The sequence below is a fragment of the Miniopterus schreibersii genome (assembly GCF_964146895.1).
Source record: "Miniopterus schreibersii genome assembly, chromosome: 10".
Lineage (NCBI taxonomy): Eukaryota > Metazoa > Chordata > Mammalia > Chiroptera > Miniopteridae > Miniopterus > Miniopterus schreibersii.
Genome location: NC_138110.1, coordinates 57,353,152 through 57,381,060, shown reverse-complemented (window position 1 = coordinate 57,381,060; position 27,909 = coordinate 57,353,152). Strand labels below are relative to the sequence as shown.

At 50.3% G+C, this 27,909-nt stretch overlaps 1 protein-coding gene across 2 annotated transcripts in view; it reads right to left on the bottom strand.

Moving 5' to 3' along the window:
* The window catches only part of KIAA1755, a 31,306-nt gene extending 12,286 nt beyond the window's left edge, over window positions 1-19,020 (bottom strand). Inside the window, exons 1-6 of one of the 2 annotated variants that reach the window (XM_081148675.1) lie at window positions 18,875-19,020; window positions 8,264-8,461; window positions 5,074-6,424; window positions 4,405-4,602; window positions 3,046-3,169; window positions 423-516 (exon numbers count right to left, since the gene is read on the bottom strand). In XM_081148675.1, coding sequence (XP_081004801.1) covers window positions 423-516; window positions 3,046-3,169; window positions 4,405-4,602; window positions 5,074-6,424; window positions 8,264-8,461; window positions 18,875-18,877 — 1,968 coding nt within the window. In that variant the 5' untranslated portion in view covers window positions 18,878-19,020. The remainder of the gene's footprint in view (window positions 1-422; window positions 517-3,045; window positions 3,170-4,404; window positions 4,603-5,073; window positions 6,425-8,263; window positions 8,462-18,874) is intronic. The other variant, XM_081148676.1, reaches the window with a different exon arrangement.
* Between the last annotated feature and the right edge of the window lie 8,889 nt (window positions 19,021-27,909).

The following is a 27,909-nucleotide window of genomic DNA, read 5'->3' as shown; positions in this document are numbered from 1 at the left end:
CTACTGAACTTGCAGGAAAGCCCAGCAACTCCTCTGCCTCTTCTAAGTTAGAACTTAGCAGCTCTGACATGTGAACTTCTGGGAGCCAGACTGCCACCAAGAGCAGGGCCTGGCTGAGAAGGGCACCCTCCCAGGAGAACAGGGCCAGAAATGGAGAGAAATGGATCTTGGTGACAATATGTGAGTCCCCAAATCAGGCCATACTTGAAGTTGGATTTAAGTCCTGGACTGTGAAGTCACATGAACCAATGAACAGCCTTTCTCTTTAAGCGTGTTTGGGCTGGTGTTTCTACTAGTTGCAACTAGGAGTCCCTGCCTGGGGGCCCTGGACCCAGCTCTGAGCCCCCTGGGCTCCATGAATATCAGAAGGCCTTTGGTGCCCCCAAGACTTGCTAGGCTGATGTTGTCCACCTGCCACTCACCTGGGTGGCCTTGAGGGCACTGACCAGACCAGGGTGTAGAGGCTGGTTCCTGGCATCAATCATCAACACGAGCCCCTTGGTTTTATCTTCTGGCCTGTGGGTGGTAAACAGAATTGGCAGTCTTGCTGGATAAACCAGGCCCTCTAGAGGGAAGGAACTAGTGGAAGGTGAGGGAAACTGGCTGCTAGAAGCCTTGATTAATTGGTGGACTCTTCATCCTGCAAGACCACGACCCAATGCCCTTCCCTCCAGGAAGTCCTCCATGATTCTTCTCCAGAGCCCATTGCTCTCTCTTCAGTGCCCCCACAGTACCACACACAGCCCTCTCTTACACCCTAATAACCATAAGCACTATCCCAGTCGCAGTGGGTAGGTCACCCAGCACTCACTCATCCTTTCTGTGTAGGCAGAACTCTCATTTTGTTCAAAAATCCAACTTTCTCCATAAGACCATGCGCCCCCCCCCCCAACCACAGGGGCTAGTTTCTGATTGGTTGAGGCCAACAGTATAGATCTAATTCCTCTGGCCAATGATTGGTTTAGATAGGGGTCATGGGACATATTTCTGGCCAATGAGACCTGAGGAGAAGTTTGCTGGAGGTCTCTGGGAAAGAAGTCTCTCCTTCAAGAAGTTCTTACAAAGAGCTGTAAGGCAGAGACGCAGAATGATAAATTTCCTTACCAGGTGAGACATTTTAAATTGGAACCTGTTACTTGCAGCCAAAACACCCTAACTCATTCGCACTGCACTTTCAGCAATCACCTTCGATTTCCCAAACTGGCCAATTGTCAGGACTTGTTAAAATACCGATCCCTCACCCCACCCTCACCCCATCCCCCCAGACATCTGGGCCTGAAGGGTGAGGCCAGAAGCCTGTGGGCTTCCAAGTGCCCTCGGCCATCCTGCCAGTCAGGCAGGTTGGGAAAATAAACCCACTGCCTTCAAGCCTTACAACGAGCCAGTTCGCAGACAGAACCAGAGGTGGCCAGCGAGAGGTGGAGCTGTGGCACTGCTGCAGTATCTGGTCACCTGGGCAGGTTGTTTCATTTGGCCGGGAGTCCATTCCCCATCTGTAAATGGGGGTAATGCTGGTTTTGGCCTCATGGGACTACGGTGAACACCAATGAATTCATTACTGTAAAGCACTCAGTGACCACGCAGAGTGAGAGGGAGGTAAATGTCTGCTATTATTACGATCTTTCAAGGGGAAACTGAGGCACAGAGCTTCAATGTGAGAATTGAGGCACAGAGCTTCAATGTGAGAAGAGGTTCTCACAGGTGACAGCAGGTCTCTGACTGCATGTCACCCGCCTCGTCTGCCTCTGGCTATGCCCCTGCTGAGAGAGTAATTTGTTTCCACACCTCAGCCACCAGCCTGGAGGCCCCTAGGGCACAGGACCCACTGTGAGGAGCCTCTGGGTCCCTAGAGTGCCCCAGCACGAAGCCAGGCCCAGAGCAGGTGCCCAGCAATGTCGGTAACAGCAGCAGAGGAAAGCAAGCCCAGCACACAGGAGCCCCGAGCGCACCACCTCCTGCAGCCTACACAGCGGCTGACCCCCACCTCTTACGGACACACTTGGTCCTCAGAGCCCACTTGGTCATCCCCCTGTTTTCAGGTGAGCCTCAGAGAGGGGAGGTTAGTGCCTCAAGGTCACACAGCAAGTTAGTGGGATTCCAGGGTTTTGTGTACCACGCTGGCCACTTCTCAGCACCAAATAGGGGGTCCCATCTCCCTGTCAGATCAGAAAAGCCACTCCACCTTGGATAAGAAGAAGAAAAATCTCAGCGGCCAGCTGATGGTGGTGATGCCTCCCATGGGGTGGCGTGCATGGAGAAGGTTCCGTCAGTCCCTCCACCCCCTGTCCCTAGTAGCAGAACCTCTAGGTTGGGTTGGGGTCTGTAGCCATAGCCCTGAGCAAACACCACTTTTGAGGCTGTCTGATTAGGGCTGGGACTCAGAGGAGGTCCGAAGGGGTGGGGGTTAGAAATCAGCCCAGATCACTCATCACTCACTCAATCTCTCACTCATTCTTTCACTCTCTCACACATTCATTCATTCACTCAATCACCCTCTATTTGTTCAACAAATATTTATAATTCAGATGTCAGCTCTCAATTATCACCTCCTCGGAGAAGCCTTCCAGTTGGAATTAGTCCCCTTGCCCTTCTCACTCTACAACCGGTGGTCTGCAGTCCAGCAGCATCAGGATCACCAGAAAACTTGTTAGACATGCCAATCTCAGGTCCCACCCCAGACTTACTGAACCAAGAGCTCTGGGGGTGGATCTCAGCGATCGGTTTTAACAGCCCTCCAGGTGACTCTGACCCAAGCTCCAGTTTGAAAACCACTGGCCCACAGCAGCCCAGTTTTCTTCACCGCACAACACTCCTGAGAGTTGCCGCCCATGGTTCATTTTTGGCTCATCGCCTGTCTTCCTGACCAACCTGAGATCCTGATGCCAGGACTAAATGTGTCCTGCTTTGTCTCCAGCATCCAGCTGGGGACTGGCTCTGGGAACAGACGACTGGGAAGGATATGGTGTCTCTCTACTCAGTGCCTTGTCCTGAGCTCTGGGCTGAGAAGTGGGCGGGGTGGAGTGGTCAGCCAGCCCAGCCTCTTACCTGGGGACAGCGCACAGGTAGGAAAGCAGCTTGGTGACCTCTGAGGCTGTGCACCATGGTGTCTCCCAGGCCTCCTGGGTGGTTGACACCAGAAGCAGGGGCCGCCCCTCCCTGTCCCGACCGCCTGGAGGAGAGAGGACACATGTGCACAGTGAGAGCTTTGGTGCAACCCTCTCTACCTGCTCTGTGGCCTCCAGGCCTTTGCCCACACTGGTCCCTCTGCTGGAAATGCCCTTTCTCTCCCCACCCTCCCCCCGTTAACTCTGGACTCTTATTCATCCTTCAAAACCCAGCTCAAAAGCCACTTCCTCCAAAATGTCATCCCTGAATTCCTCCTCCATGCAGAGGTAGCCTCACCCTTCTCTGGACTCCCTCTGTCCTGGGCACCCTGGGAGGAGAAGCTCGTGCAATGAGCTCTGGGGTCACACAGACATCTGTCCTCCCGCAGCCCCCTGTATGGCCTCATGGTCACAAGGTTTTTTATACTGAGTTGTAATAACCTGTTGATTTTCTCCACCACTAGAATACAGGCTTCCTAAGAGCAGAGACACATCAGACTTGATCCCTGCTGAATCCTCAGTGCTACGCTCAGGGCCTGGCGCACAACGGGTGTTCAGTAAATATTAACTGCAAAGGTGAATAAATATTAATAATGTGCTAGATGCTGTTAATGCCCCCCCAGACCTCCCCATCAGGCTAGAGCACCCATCCCCCCACAGCTATAAGTATTGGCTGTAAATGGCTCATAGATGCCCTCTTCTCTGAAGAACTACCCTGGGCTGAACTGGATCATGGGCTCACCCTGCACCCATCCCAGGATCAGCCTCAGTTGTTGACCAACAGATGCAGGCACAGAAGGCCAGTCCCCTGCACCTTCAGATGGAACCAGCTCTGTGGGATCAGGCCACAACCTTGCTTAGTTCCTCCCCAACCCTGACCTGCTTCCCTCACTCCCCTTCTCCTGGGGGCAACCTTCAATAAAATAAATCACTTTCATAAGGATCCCTGTCTCTGGTTCAGCTTCTAGGGAACCTGACCTAAGACACCCACCTTGCCTGCCTCGTTGAAAGTAGAATGGTTGTACATATATATATATATATATATATGTTTGGATGGGTAGATAGATGGGTATGGGTGGATGGATGGATGGATGGATGGATACCTAGAAATTGCTTTTATATGTATAATTCAACTTCTTCATTGGAAAGATGAGAAACTTGAGTCACAGGAAGGCTCGGTCCAGAACACAGGCCTCCAGAACTTTCCCTGTCTTCTTCCACACCCACCAGCATCTGAGGATGCTCAGAGACTCCCACCCCAAACGCCCTACCCTTCACCAGCCCCTATAATCCCGAGGACCTGGCAGGCACGCTATCTTGGAGTGGACGATCTCCATACTCAGAGCCCCAATCCTGGGCTCGGGCCCTGGCGGCTCCTCATCCAGAGTGGGGCCTCTCTCTGGAGGGCCTGTAGAAGCTTCTGGGAAATCAGCCTTCTCTCCAGTCAGTGGGCCTGAGTCAGCAGCTGAGCCAGATGCTTTTGTCTGAGTTGTCCCAGCTGGAGAAAAGCAACAATAAAAGAAAGGGTGTAAAGCAGAAGATGGATTTTCCCAGAAGGGGATGGGGAATGTCCTTCTGACTAATAATCATCACAACTATTGATCTCTTACTGTGTGCCAGGCATTGTGCAAAGCTCCTTCCTCCTGGTGTCTCTGAACCGCAAAGCAACTCTGTACGGCAGGTGAGATTCCCACTACTCAGAGAGGGAGACCTGAACCTTGAGAGGTCACCTTGACCAAGGTCACCCAGCCAGTGTGTGGTGAACCTGGGGTGCGGACTCAGGCTGTCATAACACCTTGCTCGATTCCAGAACCAAAAGACTTCAAGCCCCTTGGCATGCTACCTCATGCTCTGAACTGCTGAGACTGAGCAGCCCAGGCGGTCTCTGTCCCTGACAGCCCGCACCACCTTGTCACTTGATCCCGTCCATGAACAGTTCCCCTGTCCAGCTGAGCAAGTGGCGCCTTACCTTTCCCCAAGCACTTGGCTCGGTTGGGTCTGGGAGAGTAGAGTGAACACAAGACCTTCCGGGGCCCGTCATGCTGGAGCGGGGCTTTCTCTGGGGGCCTGGGAGCTTGCCTCTGTCCCTTCAAGAATGAGAATTTGAGCCCAAGAGTTGGGGATCTGGAAGAGGATGTGTTTCGACTAGGGCCAGTCCTAGGCTTGGGAAATCTGCCGTTCCCTTCTTTGGTCCTCTCTCCCATTTTGGTTTCAAGGGCTGGAGCAGCAGGAGGAGAAGCTGGGCATAGCCGGGGAGAGGCTGCTTGTTCTGGTCCAGGCCTGAGCTGTTCCATATTCTCTGGGTTTCCCAGGGGTCCCTGTGTCTTGGAGGCAGCTGCCTCTTCTGAGGCATCTGTCCTGAGGCCAGAGGCACAGTGTAGTGGGCTCTCGAGGACGTTGAGGTAGGGTTCCTGGGGCTGGCCTTCTGAGTTGTGGGAGGGGGCTCTATGGTTGCCCTTTCTCCGCAAGCCCAAAGCGCAGGGCTCCTCCTCCAAGCTTGCCATCTTTTCACAAGCACACTTTTCCAGAGAAGGTTCCTCACTGTCCCCTGAGAGAGGCAGCATCTTTTGAGAGAAAGGGATTTCTTTAGTGCCAGATAGCTCCTCCAGTGCCCCAAGAGGACACCCATGGGGTGTGTCCACCTTCCCACTTGGAGATTCTCCTCTGCTTTCTTGGGAAAAGTCCAGGAGAGCCACATAATCTCCCTCTAAGACCTGCCTGGCCACATCGTCCATCCTGAAGGCCACCTCCCCAGGCCTGGCTTGCTCCACCTTGATGAGTCCGGGGTATTTAATCCCATGTGTCCTGCCCTTACCCTTGGCCAAGCTCTGGCCAAAAAGGATCTGGCTGCCTGGTGACCTGGCCTGGTGCAGCTCTTGAGAGCCACTCAAATCGAGTGCCTCTAATTGAAGAGAACCCCAGGCCGGGGAGAGGACAGTCATTGCTTGGGGTTTGTCATTCACAAACTCTGGGCTGGTTATCTTGGTCCAGGGTATAGGAACAACCCCCTCTTCTGAAGCTACTAGGCAGTTGTGTAGGGGACTTCTCTCAAAGTCATTGTTGAAGGCCTCCAGCCACTCCTGGGAAAAAAGTGTGGAGTAGGATGACGCAGGAACAGGCTTCATGTCCACTGTGCGGAGGTCTAAGGAGAGGCACTTGATCATGATGCAGACGGACTGCTCCTCCTGGGGCTCAACTTGAAGGTAGAAGTCACCTTGGCGCAATAAGAGGGGGTTGAGGGGGGCCAGGTGGACCACAACCTTGTCCTGCAGGCACAGCGGCCAGCCCTGATGCAGGAAGAGGCAGTGTGTGTAGGGGGCCTGCAGAGAGAAGGGGGTGATGTCAGAGAATCTGGCCCTGAAAACCCCACCTGTGGGTCTGCTCCCTTCCCTCTCCAAGAAGGAATCTTGAACAGGTTGGGGGCTAAGGTGAGGCAAGAGAGGTGCCTAGGATGTAGCATCCAATGCCAGGGTCCTGCAAGTCACACAGCCCTGAGAGTGAGTGCCTCTGAAATGTTGCACCTTTGGTGCCTCTTGCTTCACCCTGGTCCTGGCCTTGACCTTAAAAATACTTGCTAGCCTACGGGCCTGAGGGAGAAAAGCTTGAGTTCCAGGCACTAGTTAGCAAACACCTTTCCCATAAGGATCATCCCACTGACTCATGCTCCCTTCTCCTCCCCCACTATCCAAACTCCTTTCAACCCAGCTCAAGCCTGAGCCTTCTGCTGTAAGGAAACTTGGGCTCCAAGGTCTGAATTGTAAATGTATGCAAATTAATTAACTTCTTTGAGTCTCATTTTTCCAATCTGCAAATAAGAATAATGATGCATATTTGGATTATTAGGCTGGTATGAGAAATAAGGGCAATGATATATATATATATATAACTTGATACAACAACTGGCATATAATAGGCATACATTTAATACATATTAATTCCTGCTCCCTTTGATAACTTTATTCTATGAAAAATTGTGGGGATTTTCAATTTAAAAAAAAAAAAAAAAGAGGTCATTTACTGCTTTTATGCCATTCTCTAATTTCTAAGTAGGAAAATTAAAAAGCGAAATAGAAACAACAGTGAGTGAAAGTCAGGAAATCTGACCCTGCCTCTAATTTGCTGGATGACTTTGAAAAAGGCATTCCACTATTCTGGGCCTGAATGTCTATTATTTGTTTGTTTCTTTATTTGTTTATTAGTTGTTTATTTGCCATTAGTGGTAACAATATGGCAGGTGAGGCAAAACTTTAAAAAAAAATTTTTTAGAAGAGTTTATGCGAGTAAATTTTCTATATAGGTAGTAGATAGAGCAAGTTACCCTGGAGCAGGCCTGGACCCAGTAATCCCATTTAGTTGAGCCTCTTCAGTGGGCTTTGCCAGACCAGTGTTCAACAGTGATACCGTGTGGCCACAACAGAAACCACTCTCCACCAGACTGACACAGTTTATTCTCTGTCTGGCTTTTGGAAAAGAGTCTGTAGACTGAGTAGATCCCAGATAATCTTATATAATCTGGCTGCTATGATTGGTCCAGGGATGGTCATAGGATCCAAGCCTTGCCAATCAGGATCCTTCCTTGCAATTTTTCTATCTGCAGCTGATGGGAAGGAATTCATTTTCCTCTCCAGGAAAGGATTTAATCCCAGAGCTGTTCTGGGCTCCAGCCTTGTGGGAACACCTAGCATCTAAGAATGATGCTAGCAAGCAAGGAGAAGCAGAGACAGAGGCAGAAAGGGTCCTTAAGGGAATTGATCAGTGGACAAATTTGGGTCTGAGGCCAGATCACCCTGTCCCTAGCTGAGCAAGGACCTGTCATTTGCAGTCAGTGAGTCCTGCCCAAAACATTTTTCTTTCCATTTTGCCTCAGGAGACACCTCTTGAGATGTAGGTTTGAAGGAATCTGGGGAGAAAGGCCTCAAGGGCTCCAGGAAAGGTCTGGAACATTCTCTGCTATTTACATTGAAGCTGCTCTGCTTCAGCCAAGGCAGCCTGGGGATGCCCACAATGCCAGCCCTAGGGCAGGCTCCTGGGGGCCAGGGAACCCACACGGATGCCCTTTATCCAGGCTTCCTTCCTGCTAGTGAAAGTGCAAACATGATGGACGCCTAAAGGCCAAGGGGCCACCCTGCTCCATTTGGAGGGCATCTCTTCTGACTTACACAGGCTGCTTCGCGTACTTGCTCACACAGGCGCTTGGCAGGGATCAGGAAATCCAAGAGGAAGCGCAGCCCATCCCCTCGGAAGTCAGAATCCAGGAGATGGAACACCTGGCCCAGGACAGTGGGCGCTGTGGCCTCAAACGGGGGATAGAGGCCTGCCAGGGCGTTCTGGATGGCTGCGTCCAGGGATGGGGGGTCCTGTGGGGGACAGGAGGGGAGGGTGAAAAGTGATAGTAGCAGTAATTACAAGGGTAGTGGCCACTTCCTATGACCTTCCAGGCCCCATATGACTAAGTCCCCTGCTAACTCCCTCATCTCCTCTCCTGTTCCTTCCCCTGGCTCACCTCCACCAGCCACATTGGCTTTCTTTCCTATTTCTCCAATACCCTGGGGACAATCTCACCTCAGGGCCTTTGCACTGGCTGTCCTCTCTGCCTAGAGTACTCTTCCTCAAGACATCCTCATTCCCTCACTTCCTGCATGTCTTTGCTCAAATGTCATTCTCTGATCCAAGGTGGAATGGAGGAATGAAGGCAGGCATCCAGGTCAGGGCCAGAGGAAAAGGGGTGGTCAGCATCCCCAAATCCCACCACCTGGATGACCTGTAGACCTGCATTTTGGAGCTGAGCTACCACTGAAGCCGAGCTTAGATCAGACAAGCCCCAGTAAGTGGCGGCTGTTTTTTACCACTGAGTTTTGGGGTGGTTTGTTACACAGCAGTAACTAATTGATATAAGTCAATATAATTAATATATGAGCTCCAGACTCATATATCCAGCTGCTTTCTGGACACCTCCCCTAGAGGTCCATCAGACACAGACCATCAACATATTCAACTCAATACAGTACCCTCCTAAACCTACTCCTCTCCCCGTGTCCCTACATCAGTGATGCCCCACCATCCAGTCAGCTGCTAGGCCCAGGAGTCTGCTTATCAAACAACCCTCAGCCATATCCTGCGTAGTCATCTTCTTTCCAACAGCTCCCCAACACATTTGCTCTGCTCTGTTCTGTTCCCTTGCCCCCACCCTGATCCAGGTCCCCATCATCTGTCCACTGAATCACCTCCTCATTGGCTTCCAACCTCTAGTCAGCCTCACTTCCAGCCATTCTCCACCAGGATCCCAGAGTAACCTTTCTCAAATACAAACCTGACCTGCTTAGTCTCCTGCTTAAAACCCTTAAAGGTTCCCCACCGCCTTCAGTGACCTTGCACCTCCCCAGTCTCACCTCCAGCCTCACTGCCCTTCTCATGCTTCCGCCACAATGACACGTCACCTTATGTGGCAAAGAGAAATGAATGCTGCAGATGAAATAAAGGTTGATGGTCAGCTGATCTAAAGTAAGGAGACTATCCTGGATTATCCAGGTGAGCTCCATCCTATCACAAGGGGCCTCAAAAATGCAAGAGGCACAGAAGAGGCAAGACCCAGAGGGAAATGTGACTATGGAAGAAGGATCAGAGAGATGCGACGCTGCTGGCTTTGGAAATGGAGGAAGAGCCCAGGAATGTGAACAGCTTTAGAGGCTGGCAAACACGAACAAACCCATTCTCCCCAACAGTCTCCAGAAAAGAATGCAGCCTGCCAACACCTTGATGCGAGCCCAGTGAGACGCACGTTGGACTTCTGCTCTGTAGATCCGCAAGACAACTGATTCGCATTGCACGGATACTAAGTCTATGACCACTTGTTTCAGCAGCAATAGGAACTAACACAGCAGGCACTGGCTCCTGTCCCTCTAGGGGCTTCATTCCCTGGCACAGAATAGGTGCTCAGTAAATGTTGTGGAAAATTGAACAAAATGTTCCTCTCTCAGCCACAGTTTTTCCATCTGTAACATAGGCAAGTTGGACAAGGCCAGAGGTTTCCATCCAGGTACAATAACGGAGTCCATGGATATGCTTTCCAGCTCTTAGGAAGCGGAGTGGAGGCCATTCTGGTTGCCCCACACTGGCTGCCAGCTCTGAGTCCGTCCATCGCTGAGGAACGTAAAGGAACAGGAGAATAAATAAGGGCCTTCGTTTACATAGTAGAGGTCCCCGGAGGTGGGGCAGTAAAGCAGGGCCTTAGAGGAAGGCACTTCTCCATCCCGGCAGGATTCTAATGCCAGGAGGCTATGAAACAGGGAACGCTGGCCTAGGGCGTTTAGACAAATGGCAGTGTCACCGCTGTGTCTTCACACCCACACGGTGCTGGGCACAGGACAGGCCCCCATCACTATGTGTAGAATGAATGGACGGATGCCAACAGCCCCCACTCCGAAGGAAAGAGGGACCTGGCACTGATTTGGTGGTAAGCTCAGAGGGGGTGATGTTCCAAAGGAACTTAATGTCGAAGGTACACATGCCCAGGAGGGGTATTTTCACACTGAGGTGGAGGGAGGTCTTTAATTTGGCAGATTGGTGGCTCATCTGGCTTGGTAATCTCTTCCAATGCTCCCCCAAGCAAGGCTAAACTCCAGTAGTTGTTACCCCTCCCCACCCCACCCCCATGCAATCCTAATGACAGCAGTGGGAATGGGAACAGGAATTTAGAGGACCACATCTAACATCCGCCAACACAGACACAGGAAGTCAATTAGGCCGGCACCCCTCCCCTGCCACATGCCCCCCACTCCACACAGCTCCCTCCGGGGCCCTGGTTCCCCTGGCTTCCACTTTACTGTGCAGCCCTGGGTAGGTGCCTTCCTTCCCTGGGCCTCCTTCCTTGGGTGCGCATGGAGTTGGCCTATTGGTTTCATTTTATTTTTGGAAATTCAGTCATTTACTGGCACCTTCATGGATGTTAGCATGTCCCAACACCATTTTTACTATTAGCACTTACTGTTTTTCTTCCAACCCACTCACTTTTTAAAAACTTACATAACTCTATTTTAGGTGGAGACTCGATGTCACCCATACTGGTTGTGAGAATAAGGCCAGATTGCCCAAGTTCAAGTTCTGGCTCTGCCACTTACTGATCATGGGACCTGGCAAGTTACTTAACTCTTCTCTGCCTCAATTTCCTCATTGGTAAAGCTAGAGATCGTAATAGTACCTGCCTTAAATGATAAAATAAATGTAAATTCTCTGCATGGGACGACCACTTAGTAAGCGCTCATGAAGCAATAGCCATCACTGCTATTTCTGTGTTCATATTATAGTTATTATTATATCACCACTTCAGATAGAAAAATCAGGATCGACTGACATAAACAGAGCAAAACTCCAAAAATGAGCCGGCGATGCAGCGGGTAGTTTTGATATTATTTTATTTATATAAATATATTTACACTTATTATTATAATAGCTATAGTATATATCTTGTATAATTATATATTTATATAAATAGCATAACAACTAAATAACAAATAGTTCTTATGTAAAACGGTTTTTTACTGCTCTATTTCTATAAAAAATAAACTATTAAAAATTCTTTCTCAATCCTCACCTGAGGATATGTTTTTGTTGTTGTTTTATTGATTTTAGAGAAGAAGGGAGAGGGAGAGAGAAAGAGAGAGAAACATCGATGTGAGAGAGAAACATCAATCAGTTGCCTCCTGCACACATCCCAATCGGCAATTGAACCCACAACCTGGGTACGTGCCCTGACCTGGAATTAAACTCAAGACCCTTCAGTGCACAGGACAATGCTCCAACCAACTGAGCCACACTGGCCAGGGTTAAAAAGTAACCTATTTTTTAAAAGAAAAAGTAAATAATGAAAACAAATACTGCCATTAAATTCTAGAGACAGCTGGTGACCTCCTAAAGGCTCAACAATTTTCTCTCTTTCTTTCAAAACAGATAGCCCTGCATTAGAAAGGTGTTAAAGGCATCTTATCACCAGAGGAAGGAAGAATTCTCTCTGGGTCCTCAGGAGATCAGAGGAGAATTCAGAAGGGGCTGACTCTCACCACACGATTCCATGTTATTCAGTTCCAGTCTGTGATAACCTGTGTCCCAGCTTCAGTCTGCATACCAACCTCTGGGAGCAATGAGCTAAACCATCTCTTCCTTGGTGTGCCTCAGTTTCCCCATCTGGAAATGGGGATTCTAGTTCCTGTCCTGTCTCACTCAAAGGTTGATCTGGAAATACAAGGAGATAACAGATGTAGGGGATCTTGGGAAAAGGAAAAGCTGTTGCTGCTGTTGGTACTGTTACTAATGACTTATTTTTACTCATCCTGTCAGACCAAGCTCAAGCCCAGCCTCTGTGTAAAGACATCTCTCCCCTCCTGGTCCCTTCCACTTACTGTCACCTCAAGAATAACAACAGTTTCCAGACAGCTACTGGGCACTAGGCCCTCCACTCATACTCACTTGCTTAGCCACACAGAGATCTTAGGGGCTAAGCAGGAACATCCCGTTTTGCAGATAAAGAAACTGAGGCTGATTTTGCCCAAGTTCCCAGAGAGAAGACAACAGAGCCAGAGTCTAACCCAAGTCTGGATCAGCCAAGTCTGCCCTCCTCTCTGGTCCCTCGTGCCTGGTCTGTCTTGGGGCCACTGACAGCCACCAGCCTCAGGGGTGGCCTTCCCCACAGCCTTGGTCTGTGATAGGTAAACAGCCTCTTGACGCCCACTTGAAACAGATCAAGGCTGCAGACTGGGACGCCCTTGGCTTCCCAAGTTGGCTCGGCTGCCTGCACAGACGGTAACCATTTAAGGGCAGCCAGGAACAAGGAAGAATGTTCCGAGTTAAGAGGACTCCGAGCTCTTGGCCAGAGTATTACCTGCCACAGGCTGAACCCCAGGGGCCCATAAGCTGTCCATGTATTGGGGAAAGCACGCCGTGAAGGGGACCAGGCGGCTGCGGGAAGGAAAGCTGGCGACTCTCCATCCACAATCAACCTGGCAGCCCAGCCTGGGAGCACAGGAACCCAAACACCGCCGGCCAGACGGGGGCCCCTCAAAATGATTTCCATGAAACCTAATCGACTCGTTTCCATTCCTTCTCAGTGAGCGCAGCCCGGCTGGGCCTTTAACTGCTCCCCGGCAGGAGCCCAGGCGGGAGACAGCACGAAGCTGGAAAGGAAGAAGGGAGCCGAGCCAGGGCCAGGGTGCAGCCCGCCCCTCCCCTGCAACCCCGGCTGGGGAAGGAGCCCCGAGGGGACGGGCCGAACCGGCCCACGGGCCCAGCGATACAATGCTCCCGGACCTCCTGGACTGACACGGGGACCTTGCACGGTGCCGAAGGACACAGAAAAGTATCTGTTCCCAGCAGTTCCATCTGGGCAGGGAAAGAGAGAAGAGGACTGGGTATACTTCTGTGTCAGTGTCTTTGTGATGAGCCTCTGTTATTATTGTAATCCTGAGTATTATCTTTCTAGAGCAAAATAAACAAACGCGAAGTGCACAGGTTGGTGCATTTTTCCATACGTACACACTCCTGCAGCTCCTACCAGCTCAGCATGCAGGATGGCCCCACCCCAGAGAGGCCCCTCCCAGACACCCTTCCCCCACCCCAGGAGGTTTTAAAAGAGAAATTCCCACACAGCCTGCTCTCCTCTGTGGAAAACCGTGCGTAAGCCCAGAGACCATCAAAGAGTGTGAATGGTGGTCCTCCCTGAGGGCTGCCAGGGGAAAGGCACCATTTTCATTTTCTTCGTAGTTTCACTGGATTTTCCAAACATTCTGTAACCAGCTTGTAGAGCTTTTATAATCGAGGGGGAAAAAATAAAAGTGCGATCGTGTGTGTTTTTAAGGCTGGTTCTCTTCTGAAATGGCCTCACCAGATGTTGTTAGTTGGGCCTTCTGAGATGTGGCTGAGCTTTTCTTAAAGGTCCAGGTTTATCGTTTGCTCCAACGGGCAAAATTTTAGGATCACTTAGCATCGGCACCTCCTAGCTTGGGAAGGGAGAGGACTGAGAAAAGCCGAGGTGGGCCGTGTCTTAGGGCTGCCCTTAACTCCTGCTGTCCACAATGGCCGAAATGCCTAGGGAAGGTGGGATTACATCCTTGACTCACTGGGTGACCTGGGTATCAGTTTCCCCATGTGTAAAATGGGGCATTGGTGGCCTGGATGGTTGTGACTCAGTTGGTTAGGCATTGTCCCGTGCCCCAAATGTTGCCGGTTCAATTCCCGGTCAGGGCACGTGCCTGGGTTATGGGCTCGATCCCCAGTAGGGGGTGTGCAGGAGGCAGAGGATTGATGTTTCTCTCTCACATCAATGTTTCTCTCTCTCTCCCCCTCCCTTCCTCTCTCTCTAAAAAGCAATAAAAAACTGTTGAAAAAAAATTTTTCATGGGGGCATTGTGTTTAATCTATCCCCAAGGGCCCTTACAGCAGGGCCATTCTAGAATGCAGGTATAATTAGGCCCAGGGAGAGTCTAAACCCGCAGCCACAGATGCAAATGCCTACAGGAGCCTGACAGGTGACATGGATGCCAGAGTGCACCAGGTGTGAGAAAACAACCCCTCTAGACCTTGGTGAATGGCCCCTGGCAGTCATCCTCAGTGTCTGGGAAGCAACAGGGAGAAGTGGAGCCTAAAGCAAATGCCTCATCTCATCAGCTTTAGCGGAGTGTTGCCTTAGCCTATGCTCTATTGATATTTTAGTAAAACCTCCAATTTTTTAAAGGTTGGCCAAAACAAACCTATCTGTGAGCCAGATACAGCCCAGTAGGTGTCAGGCTGTGACCACCAGCCTCAAGTACCTGGGACACTCCTCTTGAACTTCTCCAGGCTGGAGATTCTAAAGCCAGCATTCTGTTGCTCTGGCTGCCAGAAAGTTCTAGCTCACATCCAACTAAAACTTCAGCTTGAAATCCTTATTCTTGTGTGGGTGGAGGTATGAGTGAGAATTGGCTCCTCATTAAAAAACACACACACACACACAAAAAAAAACTTTCAGAAACTGGAAAAGACATTTCAGTTGCAGCAAACTGAGGAGCAAGTGGGTGTCAGAAGACCCATGTTTGAGTCCAGCTCTGTCACGTATCATCGGTGTGCCCCTGAGCAGGTCACTTCACCTCTCTGAGCCTTCGTTTTGTGTTTGTTCCTTTCTCTCCTGTCTCCTTTGCCCCTGCCCTACGGTTCACCATCTCTCATCCAAAACCCATGAGAAAACGGCTATAACTGAAGTTTCCTCTTACTGAGCAAGCCTTCTATGTCAAGCTTATGCTAAGCACTTTCCAGGTATTATTTTATTTCATCTTCCAAACAAGCCTATTGAATGGGTATTTTTATTACCATTTTACAGGCTAAGAAACTGAGCCCAAGGCTCTACTGTCAGTTAATGGCAGAGCTGGGGTATGAACCTGTGTAGATAACTACCAGCTCTTCTGCCTTTTCCCCAGGCTCCCTGCCACCAAGCCAGGCTCCCACTGGCCACCACAGTGGCCTTCGTAACCCTCACAGCTCAACAGTCTTGAGTGGCTCCCCATCGCCTAAGCAACTCATCCTGGCATTGGTGGCCCATCAGTCTACACCCAGCATACCTTTCTTAGCTCTTCTAACACACTTTGCACTCTAGCCAGGGCTTCCCAACCACCACCTGCTGCAACCATGAGCTTTCCTCGCTACCCACACGTCCTCATTTATTGTTTACTTAATATTGTTTATTATTTACTTCACATTCATCTTTTGGTCAATTCATTTTCAACTTAAATTTATTTGTACCTTTTATCACATTTGTGTGCTAATTTAGATTATTTCCTAATACTCATGAAGATGAAAAGCTGTAAAATAAAAAATGTTCATTTAAGTGGCGTCTAAAGTCTCTCATCCGAGGTAGTATGCTAAGTGAAATAAGTCAGACACAAAAAGACAAATACCATATGACTTCACTTAAGAACAAACAAAATAGCTCTTTGCTAAAGAACAAAATAAATGAACGAGCAAAATAGGAACAGACTCATAGATACAGAGAACAGACTGATGGTTGCCAGATGGGAAGGAGGCTGGGAGGCGGGGTGGAAAAGGTGAAAGGATTGAGAAGTACAAATTGGCAGTCACAGAACAGCCATGGGGCTGTAAAGGACAGCGTAGGGAACACAGTCACTAACATTGTCATAACTACGTATGATGCCAGGTGGGTACTGGAAATATCAGGGGAACACTCTGTAAAGTATGTGATTGTCCAACCACTATGCTGTACACCTGAAACTAATACAGGAAAATATTGAATGGAAACTGTAATTGAAAAATAAAATTAAAATAAAGAGCATGAAAAAAAGAAATACTAAAATGAAGTCTCCCCTCCAAAGTGCCTGACTTTCAGAAGAACTGTGTCCCTCCCTGGACAGGCCGAGCTCCCTCCCACGCTTCAGAGCCCCGTTCCACCTGCTCCTCTCCTCTTCTTGTGACACATGCACTTCCAGGCAAAGGGATGGACTCCCACTGCCCATCACACAGCCCAGCATTCTCAGTGAGTGGGCCTGCCCAGGGCTTACACATCTCTCCCGCAGGTCCTTACACAGGGCCTGGCACACAGTAGGTGCTCTGGGGGACTGCCATGAAACAGGTACTTTGGCAATGTTGAATGAATTGAACTGGGCTCTAGCGGTTTTCCTCAAAGTGTGAGACAGGATCACAGGTGGCCCACAACACAATCTGGGGAGGACATGAGTGCAACATGAAACCACAGTAAAGAAGTTTCTCCAGTTCTCTCTGGTCCTCTTGATGACACCAAAGAGAAAGTCTCAGCTCAGTGCCAGGATATCTTAACACCGCTCAACACTTCATCATTACTCCTTTTAACAAAAAGAAAGCAGTCCTCAGGCTTGGAGTCATCCGCAGCCAACCACACCCAGCCAGAATTTTCTAACATGAATTTCCCTTCGTTATATATATTCTTACAGTTACTTTCTGTTTCTGATAAGGGATTCTGATTTCTCATGGTCATGATATAAAATTTCCTGTTTATGTATATTTTTAAGTTTATAAAGTATGTTTATATAAATAAAAATATTGAACAATTGATAAGTTGTAGATTTTATTATTTGCTATATCCAATCAGTGGATATGCAAAAATTGTTCTGATGATACTGAAATTACAGAAATGTGGGACTGGATAAACCCTAAGCCCCTTTGTCATAAGATGCTCTGACACCGAGCTGCCTCAGAACACTAGATAGCCATCAATCAAATCATCCCACAAAAATTACAACTGTGATTGGTATCCTGAAGGAGAGATGTACTGCACGTTAGAGTGAGAGTCAGGAAAATCAGGAAAGGCTTTCCTGAGGAGGTGACATTTGGATGGAATTGTGCAGGATGAATGGAATTCACTAGGGGTAGGGGTTCCACCCAGCAGATCAGCATGTACCAAGGCCCTGTGGCTGGAGGGAACATGAAACGTAAGAGGCTCTGAACCAAGGTCAGGGTGGAGTATAGAGGTGATGCCAGAGAGATGAGCAGGTGACAACCTTTAATACTTAAAGACAACATTGAGATGGAAATCTGTTGTCTGTGGAGTGAAAATACCAGCAGGTTTCCTCTTAGAGTTGGTATGAGTTACAGGAGCTCCGCATGTAAATTGCCCCATGCAGGGCCTTGCCCATGGTGAGAGGTGAAGAACATTAGCTTGTGAGGGTTATTGTCAAACAGCTCCAGCAGCAGTGTGTGCCTACACCTGCCCTGCTGGCGCATGAATTTAGGAGCCTGGTTTTGCAATATGTCTGTGGTGGGTACACAGGTGTGTGCCCATATTTTAGCAGTGTGGGAGAGCAGGTGGACAAGGTTTGCATGTGTGAGAGGGCATGTGTTCAGCCGTGTGAGTCAGCAGGAGCTTGCTTTGGGGGGGGGGGGGCGGCGTGAATTCATCTCTACATAGAATTCTTCTGTGTGTGGACGTGCACATAGTGCAAACCTACACACAGTCAGCATGGTAGTTCCCAGTCAAGGGGTTAAAGCCCTGGCCTGGCCTCACAGCCCTTTTCCAAATCCCCACCACTCCTGTGAATCTGTGAATCTGCCTGGGGCTCCGGGCCTGTCTGGAGCTGGGCTGGGATTCTCTGAAAACAGACTGCTCTTTCATTCTCTGTTCACACACACAGGCACACACTCACACGCGCCTGTCCCAGCCTTGAGGTGCCAGCGCAGGAAGTCACAGTGCCTGGGTATTGCCCTCCCTCTCTCTCCTCCCCAGTGCCCATGGGCGCACCTCCTTCAGGATGATGTGGTATCTGACTCTCCTGCCCTGAGTCTAAAACAGCAAAGCCACCCCACATTTTGGGGAGCAACTTCCTCCTGTCGCTCCTCACCCTGAGCCCTCCTGGCCCTGCACCGCCTCACTGTGCCAGAGGGGCCTTTACCCCCCACCCCGTCGAAACCCTGCGTGGGGACAGCGGGCATATCAGACCCGCGGCCCCACGTCTAAAAGGCAGCACCACCCCAAGTTTGGTCCAAGGCCCAAGAGCCAGGTTTCCAGCTCTGATCTGCGCCGTGGGACGGGGCAATGCCCAAGTCTACGAGGCGCCCCGTCTTGCTCAGCCACCTTACACTCGGCGGACGGGGGCCCGGGACGCCCAGGGACGGGCTCCGCCCCGGGCCCCAGCCCACCCCGCGGGCGCGGGGCAATTAAGCCCAGAGCCCCGTGAGGTGCTGAGGGTCGTCTCGGAGCAAAAGGTTGGGGACCCCGCCCAAAGAAGACAGAGGGAGGTGGTCCAGGTTTCGGCAGGCGTTACCATGGTGACGGGCTACAGGCAGCGGCGGCTGCTCCTCCCCCGGCGCGGGGTCAGTCCGTCCGCGGGTCCGTCTGTCCCGTGCAGCCCGGCGCCCAGCCTCGTCTCCGAGGCGAGGCGGGAGAGGCGGGAGAGGCGGGCGCAGGAGGCGCCGGGACGCGGGCGGGAGCGAGGCTGCGGACGGCGGGAGGCCGGGCCGCCGGCGAGGGGCGGCCGCGGGGCGGGGCGGGGCGCGCGGGGCGGGGCGGGGCGGGTCTGCCCGCCGTCCCCGCCCGGGTGCGAGCGCCACTCCCCGCGTGGGTCCCGGGTGGGACGGCGGCCTTTGCGCCGGCGCCTCTGCCCCCGTCCGCCCCGCCCGCCGCGCGCGCGGAGAGCCAGGCGCCCCCCTCCGGCTCCGGGCCGTGCGCGCTGCGGGGGAGCCGGGCCCCCTGCAGCCGCGCCGGGGGGGAGGGGGGGGGCCTGCGGCCGCGTCCTCCCCGCCCCCCCCGCAGCCCCCCGCCCCCATTTACAGGCCCGCACAGCGAGGCGGAGCCCACCGGTTTCCAGCCCTCTCCACGTCCGCATGTCATTTGAGGGATGCGGGCACGAGCCTCGGCTTCCCCATCTGTAAAATGGGCTTGATTTTGATACAGCGTTGATGATGGCGGTGGGGATGCCTGCCTCTCGGATTTGGCGGCGAGGAGTAACCGTCCTGTGTCTCGCGGGTAACCACTGCCTTCGTGAGCTTGGCCAAGCCATTGTTCCTCAGCTTTGGAGGGAGACTGGAAACTAGATGAGTCCTGGCTGGATGCCTCTAGCATCTATCCATTGGTTTAGCAAACATGGTGCCAAGCGCTGAGCCAGAACCAGTCCGAGTCTCTGTCCTCAGGTGAGGTACAGCCCAGTGGGGGGAGATGGGCAAGAAACGGATAAACAGAAACGAATAACCAAAGGTGGTAACTGCTAAGGAAACAAATGTTGACGCTGGGAACTGTAAGGGGATCGACCTAGAACTGGTGGTCTCTGAAGGGCCAGAGAATCCTAGATCTGAAAGGAGGGAAGGATGGGGGAAGGGTGTGTGGGGAGAAACAGAGTTCTAGGCAGAAGGAACAGCATGTGCAAAGGCCCTGGGGCAGTATTAAGCTTAAAGAAAGTGGAAGATAGCAAATAATTGAAAATGGACAAGTGTGGTACTAGGGGTTTAAATTCAAAACCCAAGCCTTATTCAAAGCTCATCTTTCATTCCACATAGGTTCATCAGTCTTTCAGCAGAGAGAACCTGAGCTAAGAGCCAGCCCATCTTGCTGTGTAACTTTTAGCATGTCCCTTCATATCTTTAGACCTCCATTTGCTCGTTGTTAATTTGGGACTAATAATCTCCAATAGTTCCACTTTGCCACGAAGCCCAGAAGATCCCTTGATAGCATTTACTAAGTAACCAAATAAACCCTCTCCAGCCTGCAGGAGCCAGCCTGGATGGTTTTGGTATCACTACTGCAGACATGAGTTTGGGAGAAAACAGGCTTGCTGATTGATGGCAGGTGCAGAATTCCATTGAGAGTTGGAGGGTTATAGCTTGGAGGTCCTAGTGTCCCAGCTTTGCAGTGAGACAGAACTAACATAACAGCTAGTATTCTGGGTTTGCAAGTAACAGAGAATAATTTTGAGATAGTTAAGCAGATAAATGATGGATCGGCTGGGTATCAGAATCAATGAGAAGGCTGGGGGGCTCTCCTCTGAAAGCACTGGAGCGAGCAAGATGCTCCAGGGGTCTCATTGGCAGGAATGAACTGTAAACCCTTGACGACTGGTGGAATGACATCTAGACAGACAGACACACCAAAGTAGAACTTCCTACATGTCAAGTACTTCTCTAAATGTGTGACAGTTATGAGGTAAGTTCTACTATTGTCCTCGTTTTACAGATAAAGAAACTGAGACACACAGAGGTTATGCACCTTGCCCAGTGTCAGGTAGCCAGTAAACTGTGGAGTCTGGAACTGGACAAGGCTCTCCATTTCCAGAAATGGTGTTATTAATTAACCTTCCTGTGCTGTCTGAATGACTCTCAAGCCTTGTGTCACTCCTTGCTAGACTCAGAGACTTAAAAGAAAGATTCTGATCATGTGCCCGAGATTCCCTAACCCTGAACATATCAGGACTAGTCGGTCACCTACAAGGAAATTAAGACTCCAAAGAAGGGTGGGAACGGAGGACCTGAAATGACTTATAAACAAGTGTTCATTGCAGTCCACCCCTTGGGCTTCTCGACATGCTTTGCACATCTATTCCCATGTCTGTTCTTCCAAAAATACTCTACTGACACAGTACAACTCCACATGCACCCAAAATGTGTGCGCACACACGTACACCCTCATACTGTGTGACCTCAAGGAGGTTCACCTTTTGGAGCCTCAGACTCATCCTTTGGAGACAGAGAGAATACTATTTGCTTCCTCCTAGGACCATGGTGGGGGCTGAATAAGTTAATGAAGGTGAGGTGTTTTGCACTGCATCTGGTACCCAGCAGAATTAACGTAACAGCACATAAAATGGTGTTGTTTATGTTAGGAGCCAATGGCTGTGAAGTCAGCCTCCAAATATACAGGCTTAAATGTTAGGTTGGACTGGATTCATCACTCAGGGACTTTCCAGAGGGTTTTCCAAGGATTGCTCAAGTATTTATTTCCTCTCTCTTTGGTAAATGAGTAACTGAGTCGCGCTCCAGTTGCTGCACTAGATTTAGAGAAATAACAAAGCGCATCACTGGTCTTACACATGGTGGCGTGGAGAAAACAGGGAAGCAATGTGGAAACGGGCTCTGCTCCCCACTTGCTGTGTGGTCTCACATAGATCCCTCCCCTCTTGGGCCACAGTTTCCTCAGCACAAAATGGATGTTACAGTCCTCTCCTCGTGAGACTTTTGTGAGAATCCAATGGAATAATTCATTGAAAGGACCTATCCTATGTTCCCATCAAGTGGTTCTGATATTGATTATTCTGATATTCCCAGGGCCAGGTGCCAGGACATCTCACCAGGGGACAGTCTCACTTGGGGGAAGAGAGTTGCCTAATTTAAACAGACTGTCATGAAATTCACTAACTCACTCATTCAATAAATATTTATTTGTTCCTGTTATAAGGATAGGAAATACTTGGCAGAGGTGTGGACACTCACCCCTCTCCCACTCACGGTAGACACCATTCATCAATCATGGAACATCCCGCTGAACCTAGAAGCAGCCTCGGAATCCTCCTCAGCACAGAACCCAGGCAGCTCTGTTTGAGTGGCCAGAATAGAGTCAATGCCTGCCCTGGACTGCAAGGAGAGGGGAGAAGTTCTTCAAAGAAACCGGAAAGAGGGAGATGGAGACACAGGTTAGGTCAACACAAGCTTTTGTCTACTTCATAAACACTGGAAAGAAAAAGAACAGAAAAGACATGGTTGTCTCCCTTAATGGCCCCTTCTTCTTGCAGGGGAAATTAGAATGTCTCAGTGAGCTTCCTGATGTCAGATCTGGGCATGGGAGTGGAGGAGACCTGTGGACACACAGGTACCTCAGACACTGTCCCACCCTCTCCGAGGATGCCCAAAATCTGGTGGCAAGGGCAGAGATGGAAACAACCCATGAGAACAAAACCTCTTGGAGCCCCCGAGAATGAAAACTTGCCTTGTTCAGTTGTCCTAAGTTACAGTAGGGAGATCCACCCAGAGAAGGGATGGCACACAGTGCCACACTGCTCAGCCAGGACAACGACGTGCCACATTTGGTCTGCTCCTAAAATTGCTTCCTGTAGAGGAGCCCATGGTTATGTAAGGGGCTTCATTCAAGCCCCTGCCCACCCACTAACTCCCTGGAGGGTCATGGAGGTTTGCCTGAATTCTCTGAACTTCAGTCTCCTCAGCGGTACAATGAAACCACTAACCTCTGCTGTGCCTCCCTCCCCTGCTGGCTGTGAGGCAAGAGCCACGAGCATTTGTCATGTCCTGCAAGGGACAGGGGTCATGAGACGCATTGATTGATTGCCCACTCTACGCCAGGGACAGTGTGCTGGGTGCTGGGTGCTGGGGAACACGACAGACCGTCCCTGCCCTTGTAAAGCTCACAGTGTAGTAGGGGATCAAATCTGTATAATGAATGCATTGTGCACCTGGCAGTACAGTAGTTAAGGGGGGAGGGGGAGCACATATCAAAGGAACCCAATAGATTCTAAGAGTCTGGTAAGGCTGCTCTGAAGGCTTAAGCTTAGATATGAAAAGAGGAAGAATTAACTAGTAAAAGAAATCAGGGAAGAACACTGCAGTCAGAGGGAACAGCACATGCAAAAGCCCTGTGGTAGGAGAGCAGACTGGAGGCACAAAAGAGGCAGAGTGAGAGGGATAGGGACCTGAGAAGAAGTGGGAGAGGTGGACAAGGCTCTGCAGATCACAGAGCCCTTGAATTTCTCCTTAGAGCCATGAAAAGTCATGGAGGGAATTAAGGATGGAGTAATGTGATCACTAGAGGAATCAAAAGATTCCACTAGCCGCTGGGTGGAGGAGACAGTGGAAGCCGGGCAGGGGCTGCAAGAGGCCCGCCAGCAAGGGAGCTGCCGTGGAGGGCCGGAGAAGGGTCTAGCCCTAAGGCCAGTAGAAACCAAGGCCAAGGCCCCCTGGGGGACTTGGGGCTGGAGGCCCAAGACATGGGGTACTGAGGACCGTCTCCTACTGTCCCCAGCCCAGCCCTTAGCTGCTGCCTCTCTGGGCCCTGCATCCCTGGGGTTTCTCTTTCCCCCCCAGTCCAGCCCTTTGTTATTGTGGGACAGACTCCATCAATGACTCATCCAGGACTTGGGTTTCTTGTTCCAGCCATCCTCCCCCCCAACCCCCCACTTCCCTCTACTGGGAGTTCCTCAGGGCCTGCAGGCCTCACCCCTCACCATCATGGGTGGCAGCCAAGAGCCCTGCCAGCTTGGGCAGGGGGTCTAAGAAGGAAGGAGCTGGGAATCTGCCAGCTTCAGGCACCATCCACACTTTCCTGCCTCTGTGATTTTGCTGACCCTTGTCCCCCTGCCAGGAGACCCCCTTTCTGCAAGTCCTGTTTATCCCCCCTCGACCACCTCCTCTGGAAATCCCTCCCTGGTGCACGTGGTCTTTTCATGCATCCCTCAGGAGCTCACCTTTCGGTGAGGGAGACAAGGGATTGCAATGATGGAGCTGTGGGCACAAATACAGTCGGGTCAGAACCTGAGGAGAAAGCCAGTAACAGACCCCAGAGGTGGGGTGGGAGGAGGTTTCCCACAGGAAGGGACATTTGTACCCGGGTTGTGAAGGAGGAATAGAAGTTTACTGAGGGGAGAAAGACAGGGAGGCATTGCAGGCCGAGGAAACAGTGTGATTGCAAGTGATTTCCGTAATGTGTGAGAGGGGCCTAGTGCATTGTTGAATGAATGAATGTTTAGGGAGAACACTGAGAAACTCGGTGTGGCTGCCTCAGAGTTTGCAAACCGGTGGAGTATGGGACACACCAGACAAACAGAGGGTTTAAAAAAAAATGAATTAGTTGTCAACATCTAACAATAGAGAGAATTCACATAAATTTCTGGAGCTGGGCAGCAGCTTCTCCTTTCATTCAGGCCCGTGATACCCGGCTCACCAGAGTCTGAATCTGGTTCTAGTCCTGGACTCTCTGGGCACTCGAGTTTCCACGCCCCATCTAGAGGTTCCAGGTTCTGAACTATGAGCTGCTCACAGGCCAGGCACACAGCAGGTGCTCAATAAATGTTAACTAGATGGATGAATAGTGTGGTGATACTAAAACGTGTCCACAAATTTCTTAATACGCCCCCCCTTCCTGAGATAGAGCCCCCTCCGGTGCGGGCTGGACTTAGAAACTCGCCTTTAAAGAATCAAATGTAGAGGAAGTGACTTTTGAGACTAGGTCATAAAAGACATGTGGCTTCTGTCTTGCTGTCCCTTGGATATCTGGCTGTGGGCGAAGCCAGCCGCCATGTTGTTAGGATGCTCAAAGAGTTCCATGGAAACACCCACGTGGCAAGGAACTGAGGCTTCCTGCCAACAGCCAGCACCAACTTCCAGCCATGTGAGCAGCCACCTTGGAAGAGGGCCCTCCGGCCCAGTCAAGCCTTCAGATGGCTGCACCCCAGCTGATAACTTGCCTGCAAACTCAAAGAGACCCTGAACCAGAACCACCCAGCTAAGCTGCTTCCAAAACCTGATCCATAGAAACTGTGTGAAACAATGTTTATTATTGTTTCAGATGTTGACATGGAGGCAATTTGTTATGTATCAATAGATAACTAACACAGATGGATGGATGGATGGATGGATGGATGGATGGATGGATGGATGGATGGATGGATGGACGGATATAGGGTGTTTTAGGGAGGGAGGGAAGAAGGGAGATTCCATTGGGAAAGTGTGTAGGGATCAGATCCCAACTGAGTTTGTCATCCTGAAGAGCTGGAAGTTTGTGACCTGGGAGTGCCGTGTTCATCTCCAAGGTTTAGGCAGGTCATTCAGGCAGCCAGGTAGGGGAAGATGGAGTTGATGAGCCTTAAGGCTGAGAGGTAAGCAAGAGTCTGGGTCAGTCATCCTGGGAGGCAGGGTGCCCTGCACCTCCAAATCCAGCTTCCTCGAGCAGCAGTCCCTCCCAGTCCTCTGCACCCCACGGCCCCAGCTCCGTCATTCCTCAGCCCTCTGAACTGCGGAGGTCAAGACTTCAGCATTTCTCAGAGGCCAAGTCATTCTCCTCTCTCAGAGTCTTCTTTGTGCAGAGGAAGCAGTTGCTCCCAGCTGGGGGGGGGCTCGGGGTATGGGCAATGGCTTTCACAAACCCAAGAGGGAGTGAGGAGCTGACTCTCTGTGAAACCCCACCGCCCCTAGGCACATGGAGAGCCGCAAACACCACCCGCCCACTGGGGTAGCTCAGCCCCCGGCCAGTCTATTGGGGTTTTTGGAAATGACCCACCACGTGTTCTGGGGAAACGTATAGGAGAAGCTTTAATGCAAATCAAAGTGCACTGAATTGCCATTTCTCACCTATCAAACTGGCCAAGGTTCAAAAGCCTGGCAACACATGGTGAGCCTTCGAGCAAACAGGTCCCCTGATTTTTGTGGGTGTCAGTTGGCAACAAGCCTTACAGAAGGCAAATTGGGAACATCTAACAGAATGACACATGCTGTACCCTCTCGCCCAGGATTCCTACTTCTAGGATTTAACCTAAAGATATAACTACACAAATATGAAAAACATGTGCATACAGTTATTCATGGAGGCGTTATCTGTAGTAGTTAAATGTTTGATTACCCAAATGTCCATCCATAGGTAACTGGCTGAATGAACGATGGTACCACAGAAGGGAAAGCGCGGCAGCCATATGGGCGGGGAGGAGGAGCTCCGTGAACCTACATGGAGTGATTTACAGCATATATTGTTAAGCAAAAACACAAAATAGAAGCAAAGTATAAAGCACTGTGTATAGTATGCTACCTTTCATGTAAGAAAAAATTTTTTAAGCATTTCTTTATTTACACACATACTTATTTAATTATGCAAAAGAAACTCAGGAAGTATAAGTGACAAACTTATTGAAAATAGTTACTCATAAGGAGTTAGTGGGAATGCAATGTAGGAGAGAGATGGGAGCGAGATTTTCCTGAATATATTTTAATACAGTTTTGACTCTTTAACAGTGTAAACATTTTACATTTTCAAAAATAAAATTAAATAAAAAAATGAAAACAGAAACCCAGAATTTGAAAACAAAGAGAAAAAATGAGCTTAACTGTATATCAAATTGATACATACTTGAGAGAGTATGAATTCATGCTTAGCTTAAGATAGATACAGATGTAGATAGATAGGAAGATTGATAGATACTTATAGAAACATTTATAGATCTTGTGTATACAGAAGTTAGTATATACACATATATTTCCTTGTTCCATCAGCTGAGAAGGCTCAAAAGCAATGACACCCCAGTAACAAGTGCGCCTAGCACCCAAGTCTTGGTTTCTAATACCATCCTCCAATAAAAGAAGCCAGAGCTTTTGGGAGAAATGGCTGATTCTAGGGCTGGAGTAGGAAATAGCCCAGATGAGTCTGGAGTACCTAATAGTGCCAGAAAGTAAGGACGCACTCAAACAAACAAAGCCCACGGTGAGAGAAAGGGAGGGAACATAGGAACCAACCCAAAGAGCTTCTAATAACCAAATTTGGAACAATTTGAGCCAGAAAATAAACTATTATACTGATATAAATAAATAAGTGGGAGAAAAGAGACGAACCTCCCATGCAGAAGGATTCCAAATAATAATTTATGTAGATACTCTGCCCTCAAGGAGATGGAGCAGAGCTCCCCAGGCCTAGCGTATGATCACACGCAGTGACTTCCTCCAAAGAGCACAGCATGGAAAGGGGGGGAGAGAGTGACACTGTGGCGGAGAAACCTGACAAACACTACATCTGCCGGGTGACCAAGGTCAACATCAACAGCAATAGGTCCTGGTGATAGCGTGTGCCATTGATATGCTGTGCAGAATAGAGTAACTGAGTTACAGGCTGCCTTAAACACCCTCCATTCTGCCCCCTCTGCCTGGCAGAGATGCCCAGAGAGAGCAACAGTCTTCTTCAAGGTTACACAGCCTGTCCCTGGCAGATTCAGGATTCAAACTCACTGTCCTGACCAGGGACCCACCCCCAAGTCCCAGAGAGCTGGGAATGGCAGGCATCGAACAGGCCTCTTTATGGCATCATCAGAGCTGCCACTGGGGACGTTCACTTTCCAAAGGAGGTAAAGGGCGCTCAGAAGGCTTTACTGTGTAGTGGCAGGGCTGCAAAAAGTAGGAAACGGGGCTCCCCAAGCCACATCCCCCACAAGGGTGGCAGCTTAACCTCATTTACCCCCATTTCTGGGATTCCCAGCCCTGAAATATCTCCTTACTCATGGGGACAGCACCTTCCCCCTTCCCCCCATGGCCCCACTTCAGGGGCTCCGGGGTCACCCAGGGTCTTTTCCTGGGCAGATGGTGTTGTGGCGGCAGCGAGAAGGTGGGG